Source organism: Vipera ursinii (genome assembly GCF_947247035.1).
Source record: "Vipera ursinii genome assembly, chromosome: 13".
Lineage (NCBI taxonomy): Eukaryota > Metazoa > Chordata > Lepidosauria > Squamata > Viperidae > Vipera > Vipera ursinii.
In genome coordinates, this window is record NC_139526.1 from 15,582,955 (window position 1) to 15,607,356 (window position 24,402).

At 45.9% G+C, this 24,402-nt stretch overlaps 1 protein-coding gene across 1 annotated transcript in view; it reads left to right on the forward strand.

Annotated features, from left to right (window-relative positions):
• The window catches only part of TRRAP (transformation/transcription domain associated protein), a 101,917-nt gene extending 80,380 nt beyond the window's left edge, over positions 1-21,537 (forward strand). Inside the window, exons 65-70 of the mRNA XM_083372449.1 lie at positions 4,695-4,920; positions 6,717-6,934; positions 12,258-12,442; positions 14,884-15,087; positions 17,623-17,817; positions 20,193-21,537. Coding sequence (XP_083228575.1) covers positions 4,695-4,920; positions 6,717-6,934; positions 12,258-12,442; positions 14,884-15,087; positions 17,623-17,817; positions 20,193-20,477 — 1,313 coding nt within the window. The 3' untranslated portion in view covers positions 20,478-21,537. The remainder of the gene's footprint in view (positions 1-4,694; positions 4,921-6,716; positions 6,935-12,257; positions 12,443-14,883; positions 15,088-17,622; positions 17,818-20,192) is intronic.
• Positions 21,538-24,402: the final 2,865 nt, after the last annotated feature.

Sequence of the window (24,402 nt, forward strand, 5' to 3'; positions counted from 1 at the left end):
AGGGAGAGAGATGGATCAATGGATGGATAGATAGATGGATAGATAGGTAGGTAGGTAGATGTGGATAAATGGGGGGAGAGAGATGGATCAATAGATAGATAGATAGATAGATAGATAGATAGATAGATAGATAGATAATGGATAAATGGGGAGAGAGATGGATCAATGGATAAATGGGGAGACAGAGATGGATCAATGGATGGTTGGATAGATAGGTAGGTAGGTAGATGTGGATAAATGGGGAGAGAGATGGATCAATGGATAGATAGATGTGGATAAATGGGAAGAGAGAGATGGATCAATGGATAGATAGATAGATAGATAGATAGATAGATAGATAGATGTGGATAAATGGGGAGAGAGAGAGAGCGCATCGCTTTGGTGCCTCACCTGTCTAGGTACGGCCAGCATTAAATGAGAAGGCTGTTCCATAGAGATGAGATGAATCCACCTCAAAATGGCACAGGCCCTCTTTTTATTCATTTAATTCCCTCCACCACCACCACCCCCAGCAAAAATGATTGGGTTATTTTGATGTATGTGTCATGCTTCGAAGCAGGGCTGAAGAATTTTAGTTTTGAGATGGCAGCCTGTTTCAGTCTTCGGTCCCCTCTGGGCCGGCTGGGGATGATGGAGGAGATTGTCAAGCACCTTCAGAGGGCATCGCACGGGGAAACACGGCATGTGGATGTCATTCTGCAATTTGGAAGGCTGGGGGTGGGGGAGGCGGGTGGGAGATGTACTGAAAACTTGGTGACGAGCTGACCGTCTGTCTTCATCCCTCCTGAAGGGATTATAAGACTGGAATTTGAAAAGAGGGAAAATCGGCTGCTGGATGCTGCTTAGCAACTCTTTTTAATGTCTTGTTTTTGAGTAATACAGGAGGAGGAAGGGAGGAGGAGAAGGAGGAGGAGAAGCAGAAGGAGGAGGAGCAGAAAGGAGGAGAAACGAGGAGGAAGAGCAGAAGGAAAAGGAGGAGGAAAAGAAGCATGAGGAGGAGGAGGAGGAGCAGAAGGAGAAACGGAATCAGAAGGAGAAGGAGGAGAGGCAGAAAGAGGAGGAGGAGAAGCAGCAGGAGGAGGAGAAGCAGAAGGAAAAGCAGGAAAAGCAGGAGGAGGAGCAGAAGGAGGAGCGTAATCAGGAGGAGGAGGAGGAGAGGCAGAAAGAGGAGGAGGAGGAGCAGAAGGAGAAACAGAATCAGAAGGAGAAGGAGGAGAGGCAGAAAGAGGAGGAGGAGAAGCAGCAGGAGGAGGAGAAGCAGAAGGAAAAGCAGGAAAAGCAGGAGGAGGAGCAGAAGGAGGAGCGGAATCAGGAGGAGGAGGAGGAGAGGCAGAAAGAGGAGGAGGAGAAGCAGGAGGAGGAGGAGGAGCAGAAGGAGGAGCGGAATCAGGAGGAGGAGGAGGAGAGGCAGAAAGAGGAGGAGGAGGAGGAGGAAGAGGAGGAGGAGGAGAAGGAGGAGCGGAATCAGAAGGAGGAGGAGAGGCAGAAAGAGGAGGAGGAGGAGAGGCAGAAAAAGGAGGAGGAGGAGAAGGAGGAGCGGAATCAGAAGGAGGAGGAGGCAGAAAGAGGAGAAGGAGGAGAGGCAGAAAGAGGAGAAGGAGGAGAGGCAGAAAGAGGAGGAAGTAGAAGAGAATCAGAAGGAGGAGCAGAATCAGAAGGAGGAGGAGAAGCAGCAGGAGGGGCAGAGGCAGAAAGAGGAGGAGGAGAAGGAGGAAGAGGAGGAGGAGCAGAAGGAGGAGCGGAATCAGAAGGAGGAGGAGAGGCAGAAAGAGGAGAAGGAGGAGAGGCAGAAAGAGGAGAAGGAGGAGAGGCAGAAAGAGGAGGAGGAAGAAGAGAATCAGAAGGAGGAGGAGGAGAAGCAGGAGGGACAGAGGCAGAGGAGGAGGAGGAGGAGAATGCCAGATAGAAGATGCTTGCCTTTTATTAAATATACATTTCTTTAGGGAGCGTTCCCTTTGCAGTCACTCACTGGACCCTTTTTATAGGATGGCCCTGGGAAATAAAAGATTTCCGTTGGGGTTAACCTGGAGCTTAACACATCCCAGTCAGCAGTTACTCAGTCGTTACTTCAACACAGCGGGCGGATCTGGAAGAAAAATACTTGAAAGATACCGAAGCCAATCCTTCCCCATCCCCGGATTCCTCTTCCAATTAAATTTTATAGAACCCTTCCAAAGCGGTTAAACAGTAAAGCGACTAATAACACAGCATCACACGTTATTAAATATGATTGCGGGGTAATAAAAAGCAGACATTGAGGGACAAATGGAATACAAAGTGCGAGACACGCCATGAAAATAATATTAGGGTGGGGGAGGAGGAGGAGGAGATTAAAATTATCCAGTGTCACTGCTTGTCAATTGCTGTTGAGGAACAGTCTATGAAAATGCCAGAAAATATACGTGCTGTCAAAAATCTTGAAAGGCAGATATTGGCAACTCTGTCGTTAGGCCAGATAATTGCCATGCCACCACCAACTCATCTATTGCTATTGTCCTGATTTGACTGTTATGGATAGTTTTCTTTCTTTCTTTCTTTTCTTTCTTTTCTTTCTTTCTTTCTTTCTTTCTTTCTTTCTTTCTTTCTTTCTTTTTCCTTTCTTTCTTTCTCTCTTTCTCTCTTTCTTTCTTTCCTTCCTTCCTTCCTTCCTTCCTTTCTTTCTTTTCCTTCCTTCCTCCCTCCCTCCCTTCTCTTTCTTTCTTTCTTTCTTTCTTTCTTTCTTTCTTTCTTTCTTTCTTTCTTTCTTTCTTTCTTTTCCTTCCTTCCTTCCTTCCTCCCTCCCTTCCTCCCTCCCTCCCTTCTTTCTTTCTTTCTCTCTCCCTTCCTTCCTTCCTTCCTTCCTTCCTTCCTTCCTTCCTTCCTCCCTTCCTTCCTTCCTTCCTTCCTTCCTTCCTTCTTTCTCTTCCTTCCCTTCCTTCCTTCCTTCCTTCCTTCCTTCCTTCCTTCCTTCCTTCCTTCCTTCCTTCCTTCCTTCCCTTTCTTTCTTTCTTTCTTTCTTTCTTTCTTTCTTTCTTTCTTTCTTTTCCTTCCTTCCTTCCTTCCTTCCTTCCTTCCTTCCTCCCTCCCTCCCTCCCTCCCTCCCTCCCTCCTTTCTCTCTTTCTCTCTTTCTTTCTTTCTTTCTTTCTTTCTTTCTTTCTTTCTTTCTTTCTTTCTTTCTTTCTTTCTTTCTTTACGTTTTCAAAACTGGTACGAGTCTGTATTAATTGGGCAGCCTACAGGTTGAATGAACGAATGAATGAGATTTGATTTCCTCTAAACAAACCTGAATGTTAGGCCTATTTCCCTCCCCCCCCCCCCCGAAAAAAATGATAATATGTTTCTGTAGGGCAATATTTCGTTCTACAAATGAAATTGCCTTTGATTTACCGCACATCAAAAGTTAACCTTTTTGAAAGTTGACCCATGAGGGAGCTGTCTAGCTACTTTTATCCAGTTAACACAGAACGAAATATTTAGATTTTTTCCCCCCTTTCTTTTAAAAGTAGGGCAACCCCAGCAGCAAGCAACGCCCACAAAATGTCAAAAGAGGGGCACACAAAGCCTATTTCGTTCGTATTCCGTTTTGACTCTTGTGTAAGTCGGAACAGACCATCCTAAGTCACTGTGGCTTGTCTTATTTTAAACCTTGGGTTAGAGCAGGGGTAGGCAACCTCGGCTCTTTTATGACTCATGGACTTCAACTCCCAGAATTCCTGAGCCAGCCAAGCTGGCTCAGGAATTCTGGGAGTTGAAGTCCACGAGTCATAAAGCGGCCCAGGCCTAGACCTGGGCTAGGTAACCTTGGCTCTTTTATGACTGGTGGACTTCAACTCCCAGAATTCCTGAGCCAGCCTGGCTCAGCTTGGAAACCTCTCCCTTTCCCCTCAGCATGGCTGGCTCAGGAATTCTGGGAGTTGAAGTCCACGAGTCATAAAGCGGCCTAGGTCTAGACCAGGGCTAGGTAACCTTGGCTCTTTGATGACTCGTGGACTTCAACTCCCAGAATTCCTGAGCCAGCCTAGCTCAGCTTGGAAACCTCTCCATTTCTCCTCAGCATGGCTGGCTCAGGAATTCTGGGAGTTGAAGTCCACGAGTCATAAAGCGGCCTAGGTCTAGACCAGGGCTAGGTAACCTTGGCTCTTTGATGACTCGTGGACTTCAACTCCCAGAATTCCTGAGCCAGCCTGGCTCAGCTTGGAAACCTCTCCCTTTCCCCTCAGCATGGCTGGCTCAGGAATTCTGGGAGTTGAAGTCCATGAGTCATAAAAGAGCCGAGGTTGCCTACCCCTGGGTTAGAGGATAAAGTCCCGAAAAATGGTAAAGCTTGACCAACTCGGTTGCGTCTGATTTATACTCTGCTTTTCTGCTCCAGCAAGCAGTCAGGGCGCTAAGCTACTTTTTAGCAAAATACCAAGATTCAGAACAGTGAAGTCAATACCGAAATCGTACAGCCGTTAAAAACATTTGGTGAGAAAGCTACTTCTTTCCCAGATTTCCTACACCTCTGAAGATGTATGATGTTCTTGTTCGGGGGGTTGTGTTCACGTTTTCTTACCCTTTTCGTTGCGACACCCTTTTAAACTGGTCGGAAGGCGAGGGAAACCAAATTCTGGAAATGAAACTTACGGAGTCTGCATCGCAAAGACCTTAAATGCTTTCCGTCCAAGTTTTTAACAAATGGTTTTTCTTTTTTTCCTCCCCTTCTCTCTTCTAGATTTCGACTTCAGCGTGCCGGGCTCCATGAAACTCCACAATCTCATTTCGAAACTGAAGAAGTGGATCAAAATCCTGGAGGCCAAGACCAAACAGCTGCCCAAATTTTTTCTCATCGAGGAAAAATGCCGTTTTCTTAGCAACTTCTCTGCTCAGACTGCTGAAGTGGAAATTCCAGGGGAATTTCTTATGCCAAAACCGACACACTACTACATCAAAATTGCCCGGTAAGGGAAGGCGAGTAAAATGGAGAACTTGATTGTACTCTTGTTAATCCTGGATATCGCCGTCCCACGTTTTCTTTTTTCACGGGATTTCGTTGGAAATCTTTTCAAGCCGTGGCTTTGAAAGCAAGGTGGTAGAAGACGCTGATAAAAAAGAGGATCTTTGTAGCTCAGGATTTGAACCGTGGGGTCCTTGGTGCTCTCTGAGCTGGGCTGTTTTCTAGCAGACATCTCATTACCCAACTATGTAACATGGTCAGTATTAGAAGGGGGTGAGTGGGGTTTTTGCGGAGTGGAAGAGGGAGGAGAAAGGGAAGGAGAAGGAAGAGCAAGAGGAAGCCTCTGGGGTCCTTGGTGCTGTCTTGAGCCTGGTTGTTTTCTTGCAGACGTTGCATTACCAGAGTAGGTAACATCATCAGTGCTAGAAGGGATTGGGGTTTGTAGAGAAGAGGAGGGGAAGGAGAAGGAAGACTTGTGTTTCATTACCAAACTAGGCAACATCATCAGTGCTAGAAGCGAGTGGAGTTGGCGGAGTGGAAGAGAAGCTGAAGACTGTGGGGGTCCTTGATGTACTCTGGCCTTGATGGTTTTCTTGCAGACGTTTCCCTACCCAACTAGGTAACATCATCTGAGCTTCGGATGGCCCCAGATCTCCAGTCCTTTCGCTGCGGCCTCAAAACACTCCTTTTTCAACTGGCTGACCTGGGCTGACAGGGATTTAATTATGTTTAATTTTTATTTTAATTATGTTTACAATTTTTAACTCTTAATTTTTAATTTATTTTAATTTTTAATTTTAATTTATTGTACGGAGGCCTTTAATTTTAATTTTATCTTAATTTCTGTATTTATTGTATATTTATTGCTGTTAGCCGCCCTGAGTCCTTCGGGAGATAGGGCGGGATATAAGCCCCATAAATAAATAGATAGATAGATAGATAGATAGATAGATAGATAGATAGATAGATAGATAGATAGATAGATAGATAGATAGATAGAAGGGGCTGGTTCTATAAACAGAGAGCCAGCTCCACTTCTTTCTAGCACTCACGATGTGCTAAACGAGAGCGCAAAGCGGTCCTAAATCTTTTTTTCCGGTGCCGTTGCAACTTCAGACAGTCATTATACAAGTGGTTGTAAGTCAATAGGACTATCTGGTATACAGACCAGTCTTTTTCCCAGACTGTGACTCAGGGACCCCCCCCCCCCGTAGTCCAGCTCCGCTTGAGGATGCCACAGTCCAGCCAGGTTTGGTGCTCAGGAACACACACACACACACACACACACACACACACACAAAACACACACACATCTCCTCACAGGGGTTGTGTTGTTTCTGGCTCAGAAAAGCGGTTTTCCGATTGCGTTCTCCAGCGGGCTCCTTTCTTCCCCCCCCCCGCCCTCCCTCTGCGTGCATTTTAGAGGAAGTTTTGTCACTCGGTTTGAAGGAGACAAAAGGGACGGTGTGTAGTTGAGAAAACACTAATCTACGCTGAGCTCCGTAATAGAAAAAACGCAGTTGCTTTTAAAAGGTTGTACCGTTACAAAAAAAAAATTCATAACGCCGGCGTTCGTCGAACGGCATAATGGGCTTCCTATTGTTAGCGGGTTTTTTTTTTTAAGTAAGGTAATAGAATTCTTCCTTTTTTTTCTTTCATTTTTTTTTTTAATATCTGGCTTTCATCTCCAAGGAGGGAAAAAAAAGACAACAACGAAGCTTTAAGAATCTGGAAACTCAGCTGCTATTTTTATCTCTTTTTTTTTCCCCTTCTCCTCCCCCCCTCCCTCCCCCACGATAGATTTATGCCCAGAGTAGAGATAGTACAGAAACACAACACGGCAGCCCGAAGGCTCTACATCCGAGGCCACAATGGGAAGATTTACCCTTACCTTGTCATGAACGACGCTTGCTTGACCGAGTCGCGCCGAGAGGAACGGGTCCTGCAGCTTCTTCGCCTCCTGAACCCTTGTTTAGAAAAGAGAAAAGAGACCACCAAGAGACACCTTTTCTTCACCGGTCAGTTTGGGAAGGTTGAAGGGGCAACAGAAATGCTTTAACGTTGGGGTGGTGGGTGGGTGGGGGAAAGATTGTTCTCCGTTCTGTGAACTGTGAGAAGGGACAGGCCAAAATCAGAACATAGAAGATAGCCGTGGAAGGGAACCCAGAGGTGTTCTAGCCCAACCCACTGGCTGTATGAGGCAGGAGACCTCATACCAGGGGTCTTCAAACGTGGCCCTTTTGTGACTTGTGGACTTGCAACTCCCAGAATTCCTCAGCCAGGCAGGCTGGCGGAGCAGTTCTGGGAGTAGAAGCTCACAAGTCATAAAACGGCCACATTTGAAAACCCTAACCCTTATACCATCCCAGTCGAATGGCTGTCCAATCTCTTCTTAAAAACCTCCAGTGACGGAGCACCCACAACTTCTGGAGGCAGGTTGTTCCACTGGTTAATTGTCCTCACTGTCAGGAAATTTCTCCTTAGTTCCAGGTTGCGTCTCTCCTTGGTTAGTTTCCATCCGTTGCTTCTTGTCCTGCCTTCAGGCGCTTTGGAGAATAGCTTGACTCCCTCTTCTTTGGGGCAGCTCCTCAAACATTGGAAGGCTGCTCTCCTGTCACCCCTATTTCTCCTTCGTTCTACCTTGGATCTCTCTTTAACAATCTTCCATCTTCTTCTGCCTTCTGGTGCATTAGAGAATAATTAGGAGTTAGAGCAGATCTACTAACATGGTGACAGTTCTGGAAACCACATCCTGTGAGGGACAGTTAAAGGATCTGGAGTTGTTGAGGCTCCCAAGTGGATGAACGATTGTCATCTTCAGATAGCTGAAGGATAGTTACACCAAAAATGGACTTATTCTCTGTGGCCTGACAGGGCTGAACCAGTAAATCATAAGGAACAGTTGCTGGAATTGGGTATGTCTAGTTTGACGAAGAGAAGGGCGAGGGTGGACTTGATAGCTGTCTTCCAGTATCTCAGGGGCTGCCCCAAAGAAGAGGGAGTCAAGCTATTCTCCAAAGCCCCCTGACAAGAAGCCACGGATGGCAACTAATCAAGAAGAGAAGCAACCTAGAATTAAGGAGGAATTTCCTAATAGTGAGGACAATTAGCCAGTGGAACAGCTTGCCTCCAGAAGTTGTGGGTGCTCCATCACTGGAGGTTTTTAAGAAGAGACTGGACAGCCATTTGTCTGAAATGGTGTAGGGTTTCCTGCCTGAGCAGGGGTTGGACTAGATGACCTCCAAGGTCCCTTCCAACATTATTATTATTATTATTAAAACTAGGTTGTAGGTTTCAGGTTAGACATCCAGAGGAACGACCGGATGGTACAAGCTGAGTCAACTAGTGGAACAGGCTGTCCTGTGAATTGGTGACGTCTTTTTCCTTGGGCGATCCTCTTTCAGAGGTGTATGTATTGCAGAGTAGGAAATTGGACTGGTCATAAAATTGGGCATGATTCACTTAACGGCCATCTTGCTTAGCAGCAGAACATAATGGTCTCTGTGTTGGCAAAATAACATAATACTGGCATTGTTAATTCATACCGCTCTGTTAAAATGTCAGATTTCTCTTCCGTTACAATTTACGTGCGTCTTTTTTTTTTTTTGCTTCTCAATTATATTTGATTATAGCATTCAACAAAACCTTTTTTTTGTTTTGTTCTGGAGGCTTTATTTATTATAGTTTTTTTTTAAGCGTTCTGTGAGTTTACTAATGGCTGACTACACATATAGTGGCCTGTCGCACAATAACGCTTTGCATATAATAAAAGGGGGGGAAAAAATCTAAAAATAAAACACCCACCAAGAATATGCTTGGAAAGTAAATACTTCAATCAGAGTCATTTTGAACAACCCATTTGAGATGAGATGTATTGTTACTTTAATGCTTTTTTTCCCTTCCTTTTCTCTTTTCTGCACCCAAATTTTGACAGCTCTTATTTGTTTGCAACAAGGTCCAATTCACGCTATCCAAGGCTTGGCAAATTAAAAAAAACGATGGAGCTTTTCCAAGCCTGTCTTTAAAGAAACAGCAATCTGGCAGGGCCCGTAAATGGGAAGTTAAACCTTGTGAAGGCTGGTGACTCATTTAATGACCGCATGGCTTAGCGACGGAGGTTCTGGTCCAAATTTTTGGGCTTGGAAGCCCAACAAGAGTGTATGTCACTTGGAGGTGGCTTCAGGACCGACTAGCTGACTCCACCTTACCTCTGTGTTTCTCGCTCTCCCGCCCCGCTCATCTTTTTCATTTCACGTTATTTATTTATTTATTTATTTATTTATTTATTTATTTATTTATTTATTTATTTATTTATTTATTAATTTAATTTGTATACCGCCCTTCTCCCGAGGGACTCAGGGCGGTGAACAGGGCAATACATAAAAACTAGATACAAAAATTAAAATTATTAAAACATGATTAAACAATGCCCATAAATTAATACAAATTTAAAATTAAAGTCATTGTACTTCCATTGTTTATTCTTTTATTCCTTTACTATTGTTATTTTTACTTTTTGATATTTATACATGGCTTGCTAACAAAGGATAAAGGGAGACCGATGACCACTGCTGTGGCTACTGCCTGTGGATGGCCTTGGGCTAGGCTGAAACAGGAAATAAGATTTGTCCTGTGTCTGGGACTAAGCAAGTGTATTCTGAATGCTTAACAAACATTTAACACATATGTTCCTTGCTTCTCAGCTAACAGAGAGAGAGAGAGAGAGAGAGAGAGAGAGAGAGAGAGAGAGAGAGAGAGAGAGAGAGAGAGAGAGAGAGCCTGTGGCCTAGGGGTTAAAAGAACTGCTTAAGACGCAGTCGATTCGCAGGTTCAAATCTCAGAAGGGTATGGCTGACTGATGAGAACAACTAAGTTTGAAATGATCATATCGGTCTCCCTTTATTCTTTGTTAGCAAGCCAAAAAAAAATTCACACACACACACACACACACACACACACACACACATATATATATGCTTAACAAACATTTAAAACATATAGATAGATAGATAGATATAGATAGATAGATAGATAGATAGATAGATAGATAGATAGATAGATAGATAGATAGATATCATTTTATTATTGTTGAAAGCCGCCCAGACTAGACCCACGGCGAGATAAGGAAAGCAAACTTGGATTGTTAATCTATACGAAAACCAGCCTTCCTTCCTGCCTCTCAGAATAGAGCCGGTAGAGCTGGGGAGGGTGGAGTTAAGTGGGTCATCAGCCTAGAGTTCTTCACGCTGTCACAAAGGGTTCAAGTCCAACCCCACTTGGCTTTCATTGGCCCTTAACCTGGCACCAATTGAATAATGAACGCTAGTTGACCCGATCCCTGTGTTTAGGCTTGAGCAATAAATCTTTGAACTATAACTTAACATATATTTGCAATCAGGCTAGTGGCCTTCAGATCTCCAGTAGCGTGGTGTAGCAACTGAGGCAGGCAACTGGGCATCCTTCCTAGAGTTATATGTTAGCTTGTTCAGACTTCATCTTTGCCAGGTTGATTGTCAATTTTGGGTGGTCTTATTGTGAGCGCGCTCTCTCCTTCCTTCCTTCCCTCTCTCTCTCTCTCTTTTCTCTTTCTTCTCTCCGTCCCTCCCTCCGTCTCTCTCTTTTCTCTCCTCTCTCTTCTCTCTTCTCTCCTCTCCTCCCTCATCTCTTTCTCCTTCCCTCCCTCCTTCCCTCTCTCCCTCTCTCTTTTCTCTTCTCTCTCTTCTCTCTCTCCCTCCCTCCCTCCCTCCTTCCCTCTCTCTTTCTTCTCTCTCTCTTTTCTCCCTCTTCTCTCCCTCCCTCCCTCCCTCTGTTTCTCTCTTCTCTCTCCTCTCTCTTTTCCTCTCTTCTCTCTTTCTCTCTCTCATCCCTCTCTCTCCCTCCCCCCCTTCCCTCCCTCTCTCTTCTCTTTTCTGTCTCTTCTCTCCCCTCTCTCTCTTTTCTCCACTCTCCACTCTCTTTCTCTTTCTCTTTCTCTCATCCCTCTCTCTCCCTCCCTCCTTCCCCCCTCTCTCTCCTCTCTCTTCTCTCTCTTCTCTCCTCTCTCCTCTCTCTCTCTCTTCCTCTTCCTCTCTCCCATCTCTCTTCCTCCCTCCCTCCTTCACCCCCTCTCTCCCCCTCCCCCTTCCTTTCTCTTTCTCAAGCTCTTGAGAATGCTGTGAGGGATGGCCCAAGATCACAGTGCCCTGCACTTAATCATCTCAGCTTCTGCATAATGGTTGATAAAATACTATGGCTTTTATTTAAACGTCCTCTCTGCCCTCTCTTTCAACCCCCACCCGTTGTTTCCCCCTGCTCAAGAGGTGACCTGGGGATCAATCCAAGCCTCGACAACAGTTGTCCACCCATTGCAAAGCATACGCAGGCACACGGTGGCCTCGCCTTCCTCCACTTTCCTCTCCCACAAAAGAGGGCGTGCCACGTTGCAGCTGTCCTCCGTCGTGGCTGTAAGGTTTCCAGTAGAACGTCAGAAAAGCTTTAAAAATGTGCTGAGTGGATTTTTTTTTTAAACGGCAGCATCTGCAGTGGATCAATCAGCTCAATATTGTAGCTGTGATTTTGCGGGTGGACAAAGCTTGCATGATTTTGAGTGGAAAATCTGCTCAACTCAAGAGGCTAGCTCAGGGCTGTCCAACCTTGGCAACTTTTGAGACCTGTGGACTTCCAGCTCCCAGAATGCAACACCCAGAAATTCAACTCTGAAAATGCTGAGACTTCAACTCCCAGAATTCCCTAGCCGACTGTGGGCTTCCAGCTCCCAGAATTCAACTCCCCAAATTCTGAGACTTCCACTCTCCGAATCCCCCAGTTAGCTGCGGACGTCAGCTCCCGCAATTCAACTCCCAGAATCCCCCCAGCTAGCTGCGGACTTCAGCTCTCGGAATTCAACTCCCAGAATCCCCCCAGCTAGCTGCGGACATCAGCTCTCGGAATTCAACTCCCAGAATCCCCCAGCTAGCTGTGGACTTCAGCTCCTGGAATTCTGGGACTTCAACTCTGGGGGTTTGAAGTCCACGGGTTGTCAAGGTTGGGCACCCCTGGGCTAGGATATGGAATAGGCTTTGTTAGCTGTCAGGGATACAAGACACGAGGGCGTACACAACAAACATTTCAGGTGCAAAATAGCCACCTTGAGTGCTTCAGCTTAAAAGTTACGGCCTTAAGTGACCAGCAAGGGCATATTGAGATTAGAAGAAAGATTACCGGGGCTTCTGGGCAAGATTGGAAGGTAGATGGACGTGTGCTAGGGTGTTTTGGAATTTTTTTAGCGGTGGTCCTTGCTGCTGTTTTCCACAAAATGAATATGTCCTCTCTCCCCACCCCACCGATGTTTCCGTTCTCCAGTTCCCCGCGTTGTGGCTGTCTCCCCCCAGATGCGCCTTGTGGAGGACAATCCATCTTCTCTGTCCCTGGTGGAGATCTACAAGCAACGGTGCGCCAAGAAAGGGATTGAGCACGACAGCCCCATTTCTCGCTACTACGACCGGCTGGCGACCGTCCAGGCACGAGGGACACAGGCCAGTCATCAGGTACTGCATCCCGGGGAAATGCCGTCCACTTACCGTCCAGTTCTGGTTACCGGCATTGAAAAAAGATACTAAGATTCTAAAAAAAAAAAAAAAAGAAAGAGTGCAGAGAAGAGCAAAAATTGATTTAAGGACTGGCGGCTCAAACAGACGAAGAACGGTTGCTGGAATTGAGGAAGTATAGCCTAATGGGGGGGAAGGTGGGAAGGTAACAGCGTTCCGTGCGCCTTTGGCGTCTAGTCATGCCGGCCACATGACCACGGAGACGTCCTCGGAGAAGCGCTGGCTCTTCGGCTTTGAAACGGAGATGAGCACCGGCCCCTAGTTGGAAACAACTAGAATGCATGTGCGGGGGAACCTTTACCTTTACCTTTAGCCTAATGAAGAGAAGGATTCGGGGTGAAAGGAGAGCAATGTTTTAATATTTGGGGGGCTGCCCAAAGAAGACGGGGGGGTGTCAAGCTATTCTCCAAAGTGCCCGAAGGCAGGACAAGAAGCAACAGATGGAAACTAACCAAGGAGAGAAGCAACCTGGAACTAAGGAGGAATTTCCTGACAGTTAGAACAATTAACCAGTGGAACTACTTGCCTCTAGAAGCTGTGAATGCTCCAACACTGGAAGTTTTTAAGAAGAGACTGGACAGCCATTTGTCTGAAATTGCAAAGGCTTTTCTGCTTGAGCAGTAGGTTGGAGTAGATGGCCTATGACCGTGGCAGGGAACCTATGGCACACGTGCCACAGGTGGCACGCAGAGCCCCCTCTGTGGGCACGCGTGCCGTTGCCCTAGTCCCAGGGTTTTATTGACACCTTTTCGCTTAAAAATCAATATCAAATCAATTTCAACTTCTCACAAAGCTGGAATTGATTGATTGAACTTTTCCGTCCCACCCAGTCTGCCGTTACCACTGCAGCCATGCCCACCCAATGGGCCACGCCCACCCGGCACCCAACAGTACATAAGAGGATTTTGAGTTGCAGTTTGGGCCCTCGGTCTCTTAAAAGGTTCGCCGTCACTGGCCTACGAGAGGCCCCTTCCAGTCCTGTTATTCTACGTTCTCGTGTTGTTTACTCAAGAGAGTAGTCCTTTACGGTTGGCATTTAAACTCTCTTCCCACGCCTTTCCCTCAATCGCCTGACGCTGACCAAAACACAGTTTGACTCTTCCCGAGAAGGAGTAGGTACACATTAATCCTCCATTACCATCCTTGCTCATCCATTTCTGATCAGAAACGGTTAGCTTAAAAGGTTTAAAATTTATAGGCTGTCCTTGGCCCCGTTTTTGTTTTTGTTTTAAATTCCAGGCGCTCCGTATCTCGAAAGTTCACCTGCTAATAAGGAACCTTTTCATTCTTTTGCCCAGCCTAACAAAAAAAAAAAAAAAAATCAAGGGACTTGGAGCATCTGTCTCTCTTTTTTTTTTTTTTTGCAAGACACTTGTGCCTTCGGCTCGGAGAAATTTTGTCCCTCTAAATAATTTAATTCGAGCAAGTCTAGTGATTGTTCTTTCCAAGCCGCTCCCCTCTCGATTTCCAACTCCAATTAATTAAGCCCGTTCATGCTGTAGTAATTCATTACGGGTGACTTAACGGATATTTTACACGTGAGACCCAGCTTGCCTGCAGAAGGTGTGGGAGCAAAAAAAAAAAAAAAAAAACACGCTGTAGAGATTTGAGGCCGATCTCAGCCCTTTAGAGACCAACTGAACGAATGTTTCTCAACCTCAGCAGCTTTCAAGATAGATGGCCTTCAACTCTTCCAGGATTCTCCAGCCAGCCGTGAATGATAAAAGAGTTGGAAGGATCAGAAGGATCGCTTAGTCCAGGGTGTCTCTACCTGGGGAACGTGAAGATGGGTGGACGTCAAGTCCCAGGATTCCCCAAGGCAGCGTGGGAAAGCCATTCCGCAGCCACAGTTGAGAGTTGAAGTCCACCTGTCTTAAAAGTTACAGAGGTTGAGAAACACCGCACTGAGCGGTTAAGATTTGACCCAGGGATGGGGAAAAAGTCCACGGCCAGGGACACCCCATTCCCCCCAAGACTTTAACTCAAGATTTAAATATAACATTTCTCCAGCCTTTGCGGACACACACACACACACACACACACACACACACACACACAGTGATAACATTGCAGCCCGCAGAGGTCCGAGGAGTAGAGGTGAATGCTCCAACACTGGAAGTTTTTAAGAAGAGACTGGCCAGCCATTTGTCTGAAATGGTATAGGGTTTCCTGCCTGAGCAGGGGGTTGGACTAGATGACCTCCAAGGTCCCTTCCAACTTATTATTATTATTACCACTGTCCTACACCAGGGGTCTTCAAACTTGGCCCTCTTGATGACTTGTGGACAAGTCATCAAGAGGGCCAAGTTTGAAGACCCCTTCCCTATGCCAGCCAAGGTAAGCAGCCCACCTCCTGATCAATTTCCCTTTTCCCTTCTCAGGTCCTCCGGGATATCCTGAAAGAGGTTCAGGGCAACATGGTGCCACGCAGCATGCTGAAGGAGTGGGCCCTTCACACGTTCCCCAACGCCACCGACTACTGGACCTTCCGGAAGATGTTCACCATCCAGCTGGCGCTGATTGGCTTTGCGGAATTCGTCTTCCACCTGAACCGACTCAACCCGGAGATGTTGCAGGTTGCTCAGGTCGGTGTTGATGGACCTGGTCCACGAGAAGTCACCCGTGCAGTGACCACCCCCGTTTAGATTTTGGGGGAGAAACTGCTCACGCCCATACACCCCGATCCGGGTAGCCCTCGACTTAACAAGAGATTGTTTAGCGACCGTTTGAAGTTACAGCGGCACTGGCCAAAAGCGACTTGGATCTTTTCCCACATGACCGTTGCAGCCTTCCCCCGTGGCCGCAACCCTCACAATTCAGACCCTTGGCAATGGACTTCTATTTACAACGGTCGCAGTGTGTCCCGGGGGTGGGGGGTGGGTAGGTCCTGTGATCCCCTTTTGCGACCTTCCGACAAGCAAAAGTCGAACGGGGCAGGGCAGGTTCACTTAACAAGCCTGTCCCTGACTTAAAACCAGTGCAGGGATTCACTTAACAATTGTGGCAAGGAAGGTTGCAAAATGGGGCTGCTTAACAACTGTCTGGCTGAGCAACGGAAGCGTTGGGTTCAGTGGTGGCCGTAAGGCGAGGACCACTTGCACCACGCATCCGTTCCTCACAGAAGAAGGAAACTCAAGATGTCTTATTTGGCCGTTGCCAGTGAAGAGGTTTGGAAGAAGATCAGAAGTCTTTGGTCTTTTCCTTGACTTGCTCCTAAGGTGAAAAGAGTTTGCTGAAATTTTAATGGATCCCTTCTCCTCCTCCTTCCCCTCCTCCTCCTCCTCCTCTTCTCCTTCTCCTCCTCCTCCTCCTCCTCCTCTCTGCAAACCCTATTCCCTTCTAGCACTGATGATGTTACCTAGTTGGGTAATGAAATGTCTGCAAGGAAACAATCAAGCTCAGAGAGCACTGAGGTCCCTACAATCCTCCTCCTCCTCCTCCTCCTCCTCCTCCTCTCTGCCTCCCCCTTCCAGCTCTCAACCTTTTCAGCTGCATTGTCAGGTGGCACGTTGATAATTCCTGCATGGAGAAAAAAAGCAGAAACAAGAGGCAATTTCCCCCCTCCCCACACCCACACTCACTCCCACCCCCTCGGGCTGACCCATCCAGCAGCTCAACAAAAGAAGCCATTATTCAGGATTGATACCTTGCTGAGAAAGTTTATGCCTGTCATCTTTATACGCTGGTTAATAGAGGGCTGCGTTCAAAGCTGAATTTCTTGTTAACCTCTCTGTGCCGATCCTGACCGGCCTGGTTTTTGTGTCTGTGTGTGTGTGTTAGAAAAAGCCTCTCTCTCTGGATTCTGCCTGAATGTCGACCTTGCCTATCGCAAACATTGAATAGGGAGAGGCTGCCCCCCCCCTTTTTTCAGTCTTAATCTCTAGGGGGCCACGTGACAACCCCCTGCCCCAAAAAAAAAAGGTTGAGGGAGGGGTGTGTGGGTTCAAATCTAAACCCCTAGACATTAAAATTTTGCAAATTAAACACAGAGAACCGGGACTCATTCCTCTTTGGTAGCACAGGTAGTCCTCGGCTTACAACAGAGCCCATGGTTTCCGTTCCTAAGCGGGATATTTGTTAAGGGAGCCTTGCCCCATTTTGCGTCCTTTCTTGCCACGGATGTTAAGCGAATCACTGCAGTGGTTGCGTACGGTTGTAAAAGCTACCCTGTTGTCAGAAAGTCGCAAGAGGGCATCACATCACCCCGGCACACGGCAGCCGTCATCAATATCAACCCGTCGCCAAGCATCTGAATTTTTTTTTTTTTGGTAAAGTTTTTATTAATTTTTTTCATGCAATTCAATAGCACTTGTTCAACAAAGGTGTTGCCTGCGTTTATCATTGGCTAACACAAATTTAATTCCTAACCCTTTATTCTTTTCTCCGTCCGTTGATAAAATAAGTCCCCAGTTTGAAAGTATACTGTTTCTTCTTTTTCTTTCCACCTCAAAGTAAGTCCATCCATTTCTGCACATTCTAATTTTATTTTATTTTTTTAATTATTCCTTCCTCTGGCGGTATTTCCTCGTTTTTCCCCAGCATTGTGGGATTATGATTCTTGCCGCTGTTATCCCATGTAAAATCAAATATATATCAATCTTTTCTGGCATTATACCTCATTAAAAAAAAAGTTCAGGTTTAAAATCTGTCTGAATTTTTAACCAGGCGGCCGTAGGGGTGCTGCAAGTGATCTTGTTTGGGTAATAAATTAGTTGGAGAATAATTCAGATATTATGCAAGGAGGGGAGAAGGCAGAAGAAGGGGGGGGAACCCTAGGTGGGAAAAATAACTACCCCTTTTTTCTGGCACTTTCTTCCTAAAAATAAACAAAAATGCAAGAGCCCAAGAAAAACAAGTCTTCGCTCACTTTTTCTCGACGCTGCTGTAACTTCGGCCGCTATACAAACGGTTGTAAGCTGAGGACTTCCTACGCATTGCCTTTTTCCGTCACGTTAACAATTAATTTGGGGTCGAAGTGTTTGGAAGCCTCTGGGGGCCACGCTGGAGATTTTGGAGGCGGCCCCGGGCTGTGCGTTATTATTTTGGAGTAGATTTTCTTTCCCCTTTTTTGTCTGTCGTTCCTTCCAACGTTGTGCTTGTTGTGTCGTCCCAATGTGTAGGATACGGGCAAGTTAAACGTGGCCTATTTCCGGTTTGACATCAACGACGCTACCGGGGATCTGGACGCCAACCGTCCCGTCCCGTTCCGGCTCACCCCAAACATTTCGGAATTTCTCACCACCATCGGGGTCTCCGGGCCCCTCACAGCCTCCATGATTGCCGTGGCTCGATGTTTTGCTCAGCCAAACTTCAAGGTAAGGGTGTAGTGGCAGCCCTGGTAATGGGCACCTGTTCGCTCCCTCGGCTGCCAGAAGGTTTACGGACGGATGGATTTTAAATCGATCGATTTATTATTTGTTATTTGTCTGCTGCCTTCATTTTTTTTTGAAGTAGCTTAAGGCAGTGGACATATCCAGCACACCTTCCTCCTTCTGTTTTCCTCACAACAACAATCCTGTGAGGTGGGTTGGGCTGAGAGAGAATGATTGGCCAAAGTCACCCAGCTGGCTTGCGTGGCTAAGGCGGGACTAGAACTCACAGGCTCCTGGTGATTGGCCCAAAGTCACCCAGCTGGTGTTCATGCCTAAGATGGGACTAGAACTCACAGGCTCCTGGTGATTGGCCCAAAGTCACCCAGCTGGTGTTCATGCCTAAGACGGGACTAGAACTCACAGGCTCCTGGTGATTGGCCCAAAGTCACCCAACTGGTGTTCATGCCTAAGACGGGACTAGAACTCACGGGCTCCTGGTGATTGGCCCAAAGTCACCCAGCTGGTGTTCATGCCTAAGACGGGGCTAGAACTCACCGTCTCCTGGTGATTGGCCCAAAGTCACCCAGCTGGTGTTCATGCCTAAGACGGGACTAGAACTCACGGGCTCCTGATGATTGGCCCAAAGTCACCCAGCTGGTGTTCATGCCTAAGACGGGACTAGAACTCACAGGCTCCTGGTGATTGGCCCAAAGTCACCCAACTGGCTTGCATGGCTAAGGCGGGATTAGAACTCACCATTTCCTGGTTTCTAGCCTGGCGCCTTAACCAAACTGGTTTTCTTTTGTTTCTATTTATTTATTAAATTTATATGCCGCCTGTATCATTGTCTCAAGTTACTCTGGGCGGCTTACGGTTGTATAAAGACATAAAGATAAGGGTATTAAAAGCATTGAAATTTAAGTTTAACAAGAATAAAAGAGAGTTAAAATATGGCAGAGCCATATTTTATCTGTAGAGATAGATAAAAGTATCACAACTATCCTGATGTTGTCGATACAGATTTGTATATTCTGGATATTTAAATATGAGTTTGGCTCTGCCGGTTAATGACCGCAATAAAGAAATTTACATTTATAATAATTTACAATTATCACCCCGGAGACGTTACCATAAATTGTGCCAAATTAGCATCAATTGTAACAGATTGCAATGACCGCCCAGGATAAATTATCATAAATTGTAATACATTATGATTCTTATCCTGGCTAAACGATCATAAATGCAACCTCCCCACCCCACTCTCGAAAAGAGGATCCGATTAAAATATTTTATCATTTCCCTTGTTTCTGAAGTATAAGACCTCCGGCTTCAAGTCCTTCTGGCTTGGTCCAGACTGTGCATTCAAACACTCTCTTATTTGGCTTATACTTAAATGAACGTTTTGACATAAAGAGTTCAAATAAAGGCCCAGAAAGTCCTAAAAGCATCAGAGAATATTTCCAGGAATTGGTCCCAAATTCCACCATCGTTTTAATCCAGAACTGGGCATTTTATGACTTCTGAGCCACGTATGGCCCTGCCTGGTCCACATGAATTGCTTTTATGTTGAAGGAGGCCATATTTAAAAGACTTGCATATGTGCGTGTGTGTGTCTGCCTACACCTCTTCACAGCCCTTTGGGTTCAGCCCTCCACAACAGCTCAAGGTTGTCCTGTGGCACCTTGGAAAAATTAATAGCCCATTCCTGCCCCCTGGATGGAATTAGCTCATCTTTTACCTACCGTCGTACGAATCAAAGATCGCGGGAAGTGTTAGTACCACTTTATAATGCCTTGGGTAAGACCACCCTTGGAATATTGCGTCCAGATTTGGTCGCCATGATATAAAAAAAAAGATGTTGAGACTCTGGAAAGAGTGCAGAGAAGAGCCACAAAGATGATTAGGGGGCTGGAGGCTGAAGGAATGTTTGCAGGAATTGGGTGTGTCAGGTTTAATGAAAAGAAGGACTAGGAGTGACACGATAGCAGTCTTCCAATATTTGAGGGGTTGCCATAAAGAAAGAGGGGTGGGGGCGGTTTCAACCCATTCCCCAAAGCACCTGAAGGTAGGACAAGAAGCAACAGGTGGAAACTAGTCAAGGAGAGAAGCAACCTAGAAATAAGGAGAAATTTCCTGACGGTTCGAACAATTAATCAGTGGAACAGCTTGCCTTCAGAGGTTGTGGGGCACTTTCTGGAAGACTATTAATGAATGGAAAGGCTTATCTCCAGAAGCTGTGGGTGCTCCAACTCTGGAGGTTTTCAAGAAGAGACCGGACAGCCATTTGTCTGGAATGGTATTGGGTCTCCTGCTTGAGCAGGGGGCTGGACTAGAAGACCTCCGAGGTCCCTCCCACCTCTTATTCTCTTCTCTTCCAGGTTGACGGCATCCTGAAAACCGTGCTGCGCGATGAAACCATTGCTTGGCATAAGAAAACCCAAGAGGACACCTCCTCCCCGCTCTCAGCGGCTGGTCAGCCGGAGAACATGGACAGCCAACAGCTGGTGTCGCTGGTTCAGAAAGCTGTGACCGCCATCATGACACGGCTCCATAACTTGGCTCAGTTCGAAGGCGGAGAGAGTAAAGTCAACACCTTGGTTGCGGCCGCTAATAGCTTAGACAACCTGTGTCGCATGGACCCAGCCTGGCATCCCTGGCTGTAGGTGTGTCCTTAAGACTTGAAGGCTAACAAAGCCGGTTGAGACATGACAAGGTCCTTCACACCCATCACGGATGGTTCTTCATTCGTCCTGGCCCCGATGTTTCCAGCATGATCGTGTTTCCACGAGTTGTCATCTTTGTTAGACTCTCATCTCAAAGTTAAGATTCTTTCTTATCATGCTGACATCACTCCAGTCCAGGGTGTGCATGTGTGTGTGTGTCATCTAAAGGACGAGATTTGAACTTTGCACATCGAACAATCTGATTTTTATCTTTGTGAGCAAGAAGAGTGAACATCCTGGCAAGAGTTGAGACTTGTCCAAGAGTCCTAGTCAATTTTTTTTATAAAAAAAAAGAAAAGAAAAAAAGAATTATCCCCACCTCAAGGATCTTGATGTGCAAGGATTCCCCCTCCCATTTTTTTTAAAAAACTCTTTACTTTCCAGTCGATACAAAGACGGGTGAAAGATCATTTTAATCCAGGCAAAAATGTAGGCAAGTTAGGGGCATTGTACAGCGATTTTTTTTTGTAAGAAAGATGTACAGAAAAAATCCTTTTTTTTTTTTTGGCTGGTGGTGTTATTGTTTTGGTTGCTATTTGGTAAAAAAAACCAACAACGATCCAATTGTGCTACTTTATTTTTTCCCCCTGCAGAGCTTTCTACAGTGAAAAGGAACTCATTTCTGGGTTAGTGAATCCCTTAGGCCTAAGCGGAACTTTCTAAAGCTGAAATTGTTGTCCGTTAAAACAAGTATTTGGAAGAAACCCATTCGCGCAAATCCAAAAACTTTTTGAACACCCCATGGTGTCTTTTTCGTTTCCGGCTCCGACACATTTTAAACGTATATCCTTCAGCGACATCCCAAGGAGCTGGGTGTTGTTATTTTTTTTGTTTTTTGTGTGTGTGTGTGTTTTAACTTTGTAATTTAAAAAGAAAAGAGAGAGAAATTGTTTTTATCGCATCCATCTTAGCCTTTTTTATCTATATCATATATATATATATATATATATATATATAACCATACTGCAATATTGAGAATGTTCCAGTTCAAATTTGTAAGGAGTGAACCTTTTTTTTCCTTTGGAATAAATATTTTCTAAAATGCTAGGAATGGCCTTTATTTGGCTCGTGGTGGTTTTTCAAATGGCCATAAAAAGAGATGGATGAAGGACATACGCTCCTCAGGGGGAAGAGAGGGGAAAAAAAAAAGGAACAGAGTGCTTTTAAAAGAAGAGATATTTTTTTCCCCCTCCTGGCTTTTAAGTTGCAGGCGCTGCAAAAAGAGCAGATGCAAAATTGCCTTCGTATTCAGACGTTCTAAGAACCTGGTGCTGACCCCTCCCTGCGTAATTAGTTACTTTTTTCTCAGAAGGAATTTCTCAAGTGACTCCAATCCCCGTGTTTCTTGGAATCCTGAAAGAAAAATGGTGGCTGTTGGGGTCTTCTGAAGGCAGCGGCTTCAAAAACCTAGAAGGACGTAGACAGCAATCTTGCCAAACTAAGGCGAACTAGTGGTATTCTGTGACCGTCATGGAGCCTGCTCATGAAGGCTTAATTCATGTTTTGCTAGTGGCTACGTTCCGTCTCCAAGGTCATCTTTTGTGGCTCTCTTCAGCAAGATCTTCGAAGGAGATAGAGAACTGAAGGACAGCCAGAAGCAACCGTTGCCAGCTGGCCTTCTGGGATAGGGGCATTTTGAATCGCCCACATATGCCCTTGGATCCAAGGTGGACCGTAGAGTTCAAAGCAGAACTAGTCCAGGGGTAGGCAACCTTGGCTCTTTTATGACTCATGGACTTCAACTCCCAGAATTCCTGAGCCAGCCATGCTGAGGGGAAAGGGAGAGGTTTCCAAACTGAGCCATGCCAGCTCAGGAATTCTGGGAGTTGAAGTCCACGAGTCATAAAAGAGCCAAGGTTGCCTACTCCTGAACTAGTCCATCCAATAACCAATGGAAGGTCAGGTGTTCCCTTAAAGCGACGATCAGCAAAGCGAACTCGTATGCTTTGGGTGCGTGATGTAGACACTTGATGCACTACAATGGTTAGGCTTTGTGAGTTGGAGGGAAGCAGAAGACGGCCAGACAGAGGACATCCTGAACGTGGCTACCAGGCTCAAAAATTAATGTTTGCTAGGCTAGAAGTGGGAACTGTACCAGGGTTAGCAGAACAATTCTCTGGAATCTGCTTTCATTGACTTCCATCAGTTGTACTTTGGATTTTAGCAATGGTTTCAGCTTAATGTCAACCATCCGGCTGGCGAATTCAGTATTGGAAGAAAGTCTACGGTCTTGAGGTGCCATAAGAGATCATCTTTATTGAATACACAGAGCGGCACTGAAGAAGCAAAATCAACTCGATAGTTTTCCCCACGCTAAAATCTTGATTAGTTAACAATGGGTCTTTTGTAACCCCCACGTTGCCCAATCACATCTTTTCTGTCTGTTACGGGAATTGTCCACTTCTGCTTTTGATGACCTTGGGTCTCAAGGTCCGTGGGCGGCTTCTTGAAACTCCCAGGTTTTTTTTCCAGGGTTTTCTCTCCTTCCTCCCCCCCTTTATATGGCAAGTTGAGTAACGACAAAAGTTAACAAGCATCTTAGCAATTCAACCTTGACCCTTAATGTAGGAGGATAGGTTTGGGTGTTGGGTGCTTAAACATCTAAGCAATGACGATGGCATTAAAACGTGAGTTCTTCCTTTCTCAAGTCTTCAAGCAGAGGCTGGACTACTTACTCCTGATACTTTGGGAGTTTCTACGTCAAGAAACATAGGACTGGTTGACTGTCAGCCCTTCAAGATGGACCAGATCAAGAAAGAGAGAGACCACAGGATGACTAGGGACTAGATTTTATGCAGACCGGCTAACGGAATCCTACAGGATTCTTCCCAACTGCATCGTCCTTCCCTTCCCCAACTTCTACTCCAGGAAATCAGGAGGAAAGATCCACCCTCAGTCCCAAGACCTGTTTCATAGAACTGCCTCTGAATTACTTCACCAAGGTCGTCTCCCTACCACGGCAATCTTCTGTCTTGCTTCTACTCTCCTAGTCCATGAAACCCAAATGAGAGAGCGGCAAATCCAATTTGATTCCTGTACAAGTTCCTTATTAGAATTCCCTCTCAAGCCATCTGTGATGCAGTCTGCCGCTCGGAGCAACTGCCAAGGAAGCCCACCCTTCAGCCAAGAAGGGTCGAGGGGCTGGCATTCATTATTTTTAAAGGTGACATTTGCTTTGTAGAAGCCACTGCAGTGAACGCTCCTGACATCAAGCCCTGCTTGATGGCAATTTTCCTTGGGGTGGGTGGGGAGATAGAACATTTATCTGCAGCGGCTGTCAGAATCCCACCCTCATCCATCAAAGTTTGCCCTGCTTGGACCCTCCGTCAGTGCTGACTTCATAGGTTTTCTTAAGAAAAGCTTCCAATCTCTTATCTTAGGGAGGACAGAGGGCCCTTGGTGGCTTTTGACTTCAAAGCCCATTAATTCTTGTCTCCCTGCATTGCCTGCAGATGTTTATAAAACGTGGACCTTAATGGATCAAATCCTCTCATTCAGCAAGATCTTTTTTGATCAGGGCACAGGGCTGCGTTGGGTCCTTTGAAATGGGATGTCGTGGTCTGCGGAAATGATTTTTTGTGGAGGGGAGACGGGAGGAATGGATGTTTATGTAACCTTAGCATAAAGATAGACCACCTCCACGGGGTAACGTCAATCTTTCAAGTCTGAAGGAACATCTCTTCCCCCTCTCTCACAGTTGAAGAAACTAAGGAAATAAGGCTATTTCTGTGATACCATATTTTCCGGCGTATAAGACGACTGGGCGTATAAGATGACCGCCTACATTTCCTGTTAAATTATAGGATTTGGGCTATACTCGCCTTATAAGACTACCCCTCTTCCAACGCACACCAAATAAAAATTA